Source organism: Poromitra crassiceps, assembly GCF_964638095.1.
Source record: "Poromitra crassiceps genome assembly, chromosome: 22".
In the NCBI taxonomy this organism is placed as follows: domain Eukaryota; kingdom Metazoa; phylum Chordata; class Actinopteri; order Beryciformes; family Melamphaidae; genus Poromitra; species Poromitra crassiceps.
This window is the reverse complement of record NC_139647.1, coordinates 20,099,687-20,109,686: the sequence shown is the minus strand read 5'-3', so window position 1 is coordinate 20,109,686 and position 10,000 is coordinate 20,099,687. Positions and strand designations below refer to the sequence as shown.

The 10,000-nt window shown below is 42.4% G+C and overlaps 1 protein-coding gene across 1 annotated transcript in view; it reads right to left on the bottom strand.

Annotated features, from left to right (window-relative positions):
• Positions 1-10,000, bottom strand: part of thada (THADA armadillo repeat containing) — a gene marked incomplete at its 5' end in the record, with an annotated part of 139,589 nt that overhangs the window by 36,547 nt on the left and 93,042 nt on the right. Inside the window, one exon of the mRNA XM_083658659.1 lies at positions 7,700-7,782. Within this exon, the coding sequence (XP_083514785.1) occupies positions 7,700-7,782 (83 nt within the window). The remainder of the gene's footprint in view (positions 1-7,699; positions 7,783-10,000) is intronic.

The following is a 10,000-nucleotide window of genomic DNA, read 5'->3' as shown; positions in this document are numbered from 1 at the left end:
TGTGTGTGTGTGTGTCCGTGTGTGTGTGTGTCCGTGCGTGTGTGTGTGTCCGTGCGTGTGTGTGCGTGTGTGTCCGTGCGTGTGTGTGCGTGTGTGTGTGTGTCCGTGCGTGTGTGTGCGTGTGTGTGTGTGTCCGTGTGTTTGTTTATGTCCATGTGTCCGTGTGTGTGTGTGTCCATGTGTCCGTATGTGTGTGTGTGTGTGTGTCCGTGCGTGTGTGTGCGTGTGTATGTCCATGTGTCCGTGTGTGTGTGTGTGTGTCCATGTGTCCGTGTGTGTGTGTGTGTGTGCGTGCCCGTGTGTGTGTCTTTACAGTCTAGCTAACTGAAAGTGCTCTCCTAATTGGCTCAGGTGTGCAGAGTAAAACGGTACAAAGACTTGGGTTACTTGACGACTGGATTGGGAAACACTGCTTATATAAAAACAGTAGAGCCCGACCGATATTATCGGCTGATATCGGCCGATAATATCTTCGCCAATATTGCAGATATTTTTTTTATTTACCGTAAATTCCGGACTATAAGCCGCACCTTTTTTCCCGTTTTTTGGGCTTTTTTGGCCCCTGCGGCTTATATAACGGTGCGGCTTATCTATGGATTTTTTCAAAAATAAATAAAAAATAAAATAAAATCTCTCTTTTTTAGCACTCTTTCTAACTATAAATCCTATATAACTATAATAAGTTTTAATTTCCTCTCTTGCCCTCTTTTCACCACACTGTATGACACTGTATGACACTGTGTGCACTGTAAAAAACAACACAGGTGGTGTTGTGTTATGTTGTTTTGTTGAAATGTTAATAAATGGGAGCTTCCTCAAACAGCCATCTCTTTCCCGACAATCCCCTCTGTGCATGAACCCTTACATATGGTAATTAAACATTAAAACACAAAAAAAAAAAAAAAAAAAAAAAAAAAAAATACCATTAAAACACCCGCGGCTTATATATACACGGTGCGGCTTATATAAGAAAAAAATAGTCAACTTTGCAGGTGCGGCTTATACACCGGTGCGGCTTATAGTCCGGAATTTATGGTAGTATTTTTTTTGTTATAGACAGGCAGCATGTTGTGTATGATCTTTTTTCTTAACTCAAGTTATATTTTATATTTGTTCGATTTGTGTTTTTCTATTTCTAGTAGTGCTGCACGATTTGGGAGAAAGGTACGATTAGCGATTATGGTGGACAATATTGCGATATGCGATTGTGATTGCGATATTAATAAACAAATGGTATAGGGATGGGCCGGCATGAGTTTTTGACGGTATGATAACCTTGGACAAAAATACCACGGTTTCACTTATCACAGACTAAAATACATGAAATATGTTACAATTTAAAACATATTAAAACTAAATAAATAAAACAATTTGAAATAAAATTATCTTTACAAAAAAAAAAAAAAAATTGAGACATTTGCCTCTCCCAAACATGTAAAAAAGAAACACCAGAAAAATAGAAACTGCACTGTGTTACAGCACATGGCTCAGACTGCAAAGTTAGTTACATGTCTGTCCAGTAATACAGTGATACACCCCGTTTATTTCTTTTGTAGTGACAGATGGCCTTAAACGCCACACTCACGTGGCGCTTCTTGAGAGAGAGGTAACGTGCATCTGCAGACTTTATCGAGGTACCATGAAGGTGTCATGTGACAGGCTAGTTGAAGCCTGGAGGTGCTGCTGTTGGCAGCTGTGACAGTGTTTTGCTGCTATCAACCGTCCTTGTTAATCTCGCTATATTCTTCATCACAGCGGGTCATTACCCACTGCGCACTTAATCGTGCACTAGTTCTGCATAAGCACCTGCAGCTCTCTCCTTATTTTACTGACGTTCTCACTAATCACACGGCTGCTTACATGCGTTTCTGAACGGCTAGCTAGTTGTTAGCATAGCTCGCTGTTAGCGATCATGGATGTTCTCTCTCTGCCTCTCGGTAAGATATTATGTAACCGTGCTGCGCATAACATTACTTATTTGCGGGAGTGCATGGGAGAAGTCTCCCGCTAGTGTTGATGCCCAGTGTGATGGCAGAGAAACGTGTTTGCTGCGTCGCGTGTAACGTTAGTTTAGAGGAGGCACACACACACACACAAAAAGACGTGAAAAAAAACAATAATCGCACACTTTTGCGGTTATGTAATCGCACGTGCTGGCATCGCGATTGCGATTGCGATTAGATTAATCATGCAGCATTAATTTCTAGTTATTTATCATTATTAAATTCCCAGTTCAGTTTACTGTTTCATTGCATTGATGTCATTTTGGACAATAAAGTTTAATAATAAGCTGTCAAATATCCTGCCTACATTACATATCTCAAGTCATGTCAAGTCATATCTTTGTCAAGTGTTTGATATTTGAGGGATCATTGCAAAAACATTGTGTAATATAATGTGTATAATATAATATAAAAATATCGGCCGATATATCGATATCGGAATTTTTTTACTCCCTAATATCGATATCGGCCTCTGCCTCAAAAATCCAGTATCGGGCGGGCTCGAAAAAACAGCAGTCAAAAAACTAGAGACTTTGTCCAGCAGCCACGGATGCTGATAGCTTCCAAAATGCACAAAGGACTTTCACTACTTTACTGGCCAAAGTACTTTCACTACTTTACTGGCCAAAGTACTTTCACTACTTTACTGGCCAAAGTACTTTCAGTACTTTCACTACTTTACTGGCCAAAGTACTTTCACTACTTTAGCGCTTTCACTACTTTACTGGCCAAAGTACTTTCACTACTTTAGCGCTTTCACTACTTTACTGGCCAAAGTACTTTCACTACTTTAGCGCTTTCACTACTTTACTGGCCAAAGTACTTTCACTACTTCACCGATTTCACTACTTTACTGACCAAAGTACTTTCACTACTTTAGCGCTTTCACTACTTTACTGACCAAAGTACTTTCACTACTTTAGCGCTTTCACTACTTTACTGGCCAGAGTACTTTCACTACTTTACTGGCCAGAGTACTTTGGAGAGAAGAAGATCATGATAAAGGCCTAACTGAAAATATTAGCACATGAATCCAGATTAGAGAGTTCACAAAAACTCAGCAAGATGACATTCCATTTCAGCTCCATGGTCTCCAGAGGGTCTCCAGAGGGTCTCCAGTCCATTTCAGCTCCATGGTCTCCAGAGGGTCTCCAGAGGGTGTCCAGTCCATTTCAGTTCCATGGTCTACAGAGGGTCTACAGAGGGTCTACAGTCCATTTCAGCATGGTCTCCAGAGGGTGTCCAGTCCATTTCAGCTCCATGGTCTCCAGAGGGTGTCCAGTCCATTTCAGCATGGTCTCCAGAGGGTGTCCAGTGTGGACGCGAATAGTTACGAGAAGTAAAACAAGCAGGAGTGGAACACAGCGAGCCACAGTCTGGCTCTTCATGGTGGACTGCAGCAACACAACAACATCAGAGATGGACAGCACAAGAGTCACATAGCTGAAAGCATGGCACCAGCGTCAAAGAGTCCACCACATGTTGAACCCAGTCCAGGTCCACCTAAACTGGCTGGCAAAAACTGGTGCCAGGATGCAAATATGGAAGTATATGGTTTAGCAGTCTGACAACGATGGCCACCCCAACATCAAAAACCACGTAAAAAGTTGCGCAAGGCTGTCCAAGTCCAGTGTGGTGGTAACACAGTGCGCTGGATGGCTTCTCTTGTTTGCCATGGCATCGTGCAAGGGTGGCATTTTTAGATATCAAATTAGTATTGGTATTGAAGTCAAAGTTCTGCTTTCAGCAAGATTGAAGAGAGAGAGGGGGAGGGAGAGGAGAGAGAGAGGGAGAGAGAGAGAGAGAGAGAGAGAGAGAGAGAGAGGGAGGGGAGAGAGAGAGAGACAGAGAGAGGGAGAGAGAAGACTGGGGGAGGAAGGGATGAAGCGATGGAGGGAGGGGGGATTTTATGAGTCCGCGTGGATCAAAAGGGCTGCCGCAGAGAACACACACACACGCACACGCACACATGCACGCGCACGCACACGCACACACACACACACACACACAGCACTGCTGCTCAGAGCAGAGAGGAATTGGCCAATAAATCCAGAGTTCCTACTTTAATGCGCGCTGACAGTCAAAAGGAAAATAAAGAAAGGAAAGAAATAGTGAACAAGTGAATTGTTCACCTCCTTTCCCCCCTGGTGGCCGCCGCCGGCACTCTTCAAACCCTGCTGCTTTCATTTAGACTGAGTGGACCTGTGGCTTCTCAACTGAAGATGTGATTTGTCTGAGAGAGAGAGGAGCGAGGGATGATGAACGACGGAGAGAAGGAAGAACAAGAGAAAGAGAACAACAGAGAAGATTCAAACTTCTTCACATGGGGGAGAGAGACACAGAGATGGACAGAGAGAGAGAGAGAGATGAAGCCACAGACAGACAGGTGACAGCGATAGAGAGATATTGGAGGTGTGTGTAAGCAGGGAGAGAGAGAGAGAGAGTGGTCCGTTTATTATGTAAGGGACCAAGAAGCCGGGTCGGGCCTGATTCTGCAGGCTTGTTTTGAGAAAGCCTCAGCATTTCCACTGTCAAGACCAACATGTGTTCAGCACATGGCCAAGAGAAAACACAAACGCTGCCCCACCCCCCCACCCCCTCTCTCTCTCTCTCTCTCCCCCTCTCTCTCTCTCTGTACATCACTCCTCTCTCTCTCTCTCTGGGTACAGCACTCCTCTCTCTCTCTCTCTCTCTCTCTCTCTCTGGGTACAGCACTCCTCTCTCTCTCTCTCTCTCTGGGTACAGCACTCCTCTCTCTCTCTCTCTCTGGGTACAGCACTCCTCTCTCTCTCTCTCTGGGTACAGCACTCCTCTCTCTCTCTCTCTCTCTCTCTCTCTCTCTGGGTACAGCACTCCTCTCTCTCTCTCTCTCTCTCTCTCTGGGTACAGCACTCCTCCTTAAACTGGGTCATAGGCACAATTCCACCATCTGTCAGAGAGCCTTTGGTTTCACATTCCTCCAATGTGGGGACCCCCACCGGTCTGCGCACATGTGCACACTGCACACACAGACAGATACGCACACACACACACACACACACACACACACACACACACACACACACCAGGGGGGCTTCTCTGAACTACCTGAACACGAACCCGACTTCTGTCAACAATCATTCTTAAATGGGGAGCGCACAGCATTCAAAGTCAAATTCACAGCGAACGTCAGGAACACAGTTTCTGCTTCGTGAGACGATAACTTAAATTGAAAGTAGCCTATCATAACTATGCAGACGACACTCAGTTGTATATAACTCTTTCCTCAGCTGACTATGCCCCCATAGAATCATTGTGCCAGTGCATTGATCAAATAAATAACTGGATGTGCCAGAATTTCCTACAGCTAAACAAAGACAAAACTGAGGTGATCGTGTTTGGCCCCAAAGAACAAAGGCTTAAAATCACTGTACGCCTTGAGTCTCGATCCCTGAAGCCTAAGGATCAAGTCAAAAATCTTGGAGTTATTATTGATTCCGATCTCAATTTTAACTCCCACATTAAGTCAATTAGAAAATCTGCTTTTTATCATCTTAAAAATATAGCAAGAATTAGGGGATACATGTCCAGACAGGATCTAGAAAAACTAATTCACGCCTTCATTTATAGTAGGTTAGACTACTGCAATAGCCTTTTTTCTGGTCTCTCCAAAAAAGAACTTAGGCAACTTCAACTTATTCAGAATGCTGCTGCTAGAGTTCTAACGAAGACTAAGAAAGCTGATCATATCACTCCAGTTCTTAAGTCCTTACACTGGTTGCCAGTGTGTCAGAGAATAGATTTTAAAATACTGTTATTAGTCTATAAATCACTTAACGGCCTAGGCCCAAAATACATAGCTGAATTGCTCCCACGCTACGAACCGCCTAGAACTCTTAGGTCAACAGGGTCCAGCTTATTAACTGTCCCTAGGATCAAATCAAATCACGGGAAGGCTGCATTTACCCACTATGCTTCTGCTAGCTGGAACAAATTGCCTGAAGACCTCAGATCTGCCCCAACCTTACTTACTTTTAAAAATAGACTAAAGACTTTTATGTTTGCCGTCGCTTTTAACTGCTGACAGCTACTATGCAAACCCAATGAGTCCTCTATAAGTTTGAGCTCTTTCTGCAACTGCTGCGCCTGTTGCTTATTGCACTTTTTATACTCTTTTTTTAAAGTTTTGTTGTGATGCTTTTAAATCTTTTATTTTCCTGTCAACCATTTTATGTGCTTAATGCACTTTTTATACTCTTTTTTTTTTGTGATGCTTTTAAATGTCCATTTTACTCTCTTCTTTTCTTTTCTTTTCCTGTCAACCATTTTATGTGAAGCACTTTGAATTGCCTCTGTGTATGAAATGTGCTATACAAATAAACTTGACTTGACTTGACTTGACTTGAAATAAGCTGGACTTTGTGTCACTTTCATACACACAAAACTACAAACGACTGAAGGACAGCCACGCAGTGACGGTAGCAATGTCTACACTAGTCTGACTCTGCACCCAAAACAGATCAACTCGCTAATTGAAGCCTGCAGACAAAAGAAGTCCATTTTGAAATGACGTTTTTCCCATTGTTATTTTATTGTTTTTGCTCCAAGTGAAATGTTTTATGGTCACTCATGATTCAGTAGGTGACGGGTCGGCTTGGTTCCAGCCTTAAAACTCCTTATATAAGGATTTATCGAAATGTCTATGGAGAAAATTAATGGGGAAAATCACTTCCGGGGCAAAATCTGTCACGTGACTGTTCAGCTCTATACTCAATAAGTAATACGTAAACAAGTGTGCTTTGAAAACATCACTCCTCTGAACATATAAAAACGGACCTGAAAGGTTCTGCGTTTTTGTTTTCGGTTTCCCATTTTCCGTTTCTTCTCATAAAATACAGGAGAACAGATTTCCTTTGTCCTCCATCCTGCTCTGTGTGATCCTGTTTGTGTTGAAGCTTTCTTCATCCTGCTCTGTGTGATCCTGTTTGTGTTGAAGCTTTCTTCGTCTTCATGCAGGGATGACTTGTTTGGCTGAGCCTGCAGGTGCTTCTTCAGCGCTGGCTTGCTGCAGGACTCACACAACCACACGTGTCGTCCAGTCAAACCACACTCTTCCATGGCTGGACAACCAGCAGCTCCACAGGAGCTCCAGGGCTTTTTGCTCGCAGCTCATTTTGGAGCTAAAACGTGTTCACTTCTCCTACCCAGACTTTCCAGCCCAGTCCAAGGAGGGATTCAACCCGGCAATGTTGTGATCAAAAGCTATGTTTCCTATAGGGCTGCAACTAACGATTATTTTCATAATCGATTAATCTGTCGATTATTTTCTCAATTAATCGATTAGTTGTTTGGTCTATAAAATGTCAGAAAATGGTAGCAAATGACGATCAGTGTTTCCCAAAGCCCAAGATGATGCTCTCAAATGTCTTGTTTTGTCCACAACTCAAAGATAATATCAGTTTACTGTCACACAGGAGTAAAGAAACCAGAAAATATTCACATTTAAGAAGCTGGAATCAGAGAATTTTGACCTTTTCTCTTAAAATTGTACTCAAAACGATTAATCGATTATCAAAATAGTTGTCGATTAATTTTCTGTCGATCGACTAATCGATTAATCGCGGCAGCTCTAGTTTGCTAAAGCTATGTTTTGTATATATTCAACAGTAATGCACTAATATTACTGTATGTAAAATGTTGTCTCCAGCTGCACTCACCATCCAGAAGACTGATCTTCGGCCCACACAGGCAGACCAACACGTCCAGATAGGCTCCTCTGGTCACAACACAGCTATTCTGTCTGGAAAAAGGGAGAGAAAAGGGGATGAAAGGTTTTAGCTGTAGTATAAAAAATATATTTTAAATTGTCATTTTTCATCAGTCAGTTTGGGATTTTAATTTGTTGGGAAGAGACCAAAATGTGTGCTGAAGAAACTTTTATTATGAAAATTTGATCCCTTGAGCTTACGCAAACTATCAAACAAGCCAAATATGATAACATCACCAGACCACTCGGGGCTAGTCACAGATAATTCCCACACAGATCATATACAGAGGTTTTTCTTCAGCAACAGGCTTATCTCTCACCGCAAACTATTCAAGTAGGTCATTGAGCTGTTCCCACTCAATGGCTCCTTTGGTTGTGAGGATCATTGGATTAGGTGTTTGACTAAGTATGACTTCTTGGGCCGACGTCATCCGGTCATACTGGAAGACCTCATCGTCTTTATGTAACTGCTGTTCTGTTCTTGTTTTGACTTCTTGTTGAGTTCAGTGGTGCTTCTGAGAGCTGGAGTTTTGATTCGACTCTTTGATTTGAGTGTGCGTAGGATTACACTTTGAGGGAGCCTGAATTCTTCTGCAATGAAGAACAGGAGACAAATTCTCAAATCCAGAAGAAGACGACCGAGGTGTTTTAGTTTTCCCACGACTTCCAAAGAGAGTTGAAAAAGTCTGACTTAGATCTCAAGGCAAAATAATGTCCAAAATGGTAGAAGATGTGCAGTATTTTGACGTGATGTTTTCCCCAATTCTGGCTGTACGTTGCTCGTGCACATGTGGTACAAGACTAGATAGATTATACGCACGTCTGATCACAATGTGAGCCTGACCAACGTACTGTAGGAGACCAACATCTGGCTCATCGCATCGCAATGGGGAGCATCTTCTAGTCAGTGCGTGCTGCCACTATATGGGATGAGATCACATAGAGGAGTCACAATGTAACCGTGCTGCCACCGGCGTTGGGGGGTAACTCTTTACAAAAGTAACATAGTACATGTAATCTATTACTTTTAGCAGTAACTCAGTAATATAACTTCTTACCAATAGGATTTCAGTAATATTATAGTTTGTCAAGTAACACAAGTTACAAATGGAGTTACTTTTTTTTTTTTTAAATCAAAGCATATATTTAAATAAAGATACAATCATTTCCTAATCAAATTGTGTGTTTTCATGCAAAGAACCACTATAGATGCCAATAAAGAAAATAATGTTTATTTAGAATTTTGGATGGTTTACACTGACTTCAAGACGGTTGAAATTATTTTTCGGGATGGTTCCCGGGCGGCAATGTCATTCTGCTGATGCTGTTATTTTGGTAAAAGTAATGCAAAAGTAGTGTAATAAGTAACGAGTTACTCTACACAGACAGTAATATTGTAAAGTTACTTATTACTTTCAAATGAGAGTAACTAGCAATATGTAATATATTACATTTTGAAAGTAATGAGATCACATTGGGAAGTAACAATGTAACCATGCTGTCTGGGAGTGAATTGCAGGGAGGCAAGACACAACTTTCACTGTGTTGACTGAGTCAACAGCTCCGAGGGCAAGCTGCTGAAGAGGATAGTAGTGTGTGTGTGTGTGTGTGTGTGTGTGTGTGTGTGTGTGTGTGTGTGTGTGTGTGTGTGTGTGTGTGTGTGTGTGTGTGCGTGCGTGTGTGTGTGTGTGTGTGTTCATCTGGGGTGAGTCCTTCAATAAACAAGTGGGACAGTCACATGAGATGCCCCCAGCTTTACGATCATAGATTTGAATAACTCACTGATAGATACGTACACACACACACACACACACACACACACACACACACACACACACAATGGCTTGAACACAGAAAAAACGCCATAACTTTTATTTCATAATTGTACAGTACAATAATTGTTTTCACCTTCTTCTTCTTCTATCCTTGTGAACCTGGTAGTGTGAGTTCTGCACTTACACAAACACACACCTGAACCTGCCCTTTGCCACGGTGGTTACAGGAGGACGGTGTGTTCCTTCGTGTGTGTGTGCCCACATGAATGTGTGACATCATTAAAGACACGTATGTGTAAATAAACGTACGGCTAAGTGTGTGTGTGTGTGTGCCTTTACATCTGTGTACATTAGCGTAGCCGCCTGTGTGTGTGTGTGTGTGTGTGTGTGTGTGCGTGTGTGTGCCTTTACATCTGTGTACATCAGCGTAGCCGCCTGTGTGTGTGTGTGTGTGTGTGTGTGTGTGTGTGTGTGCC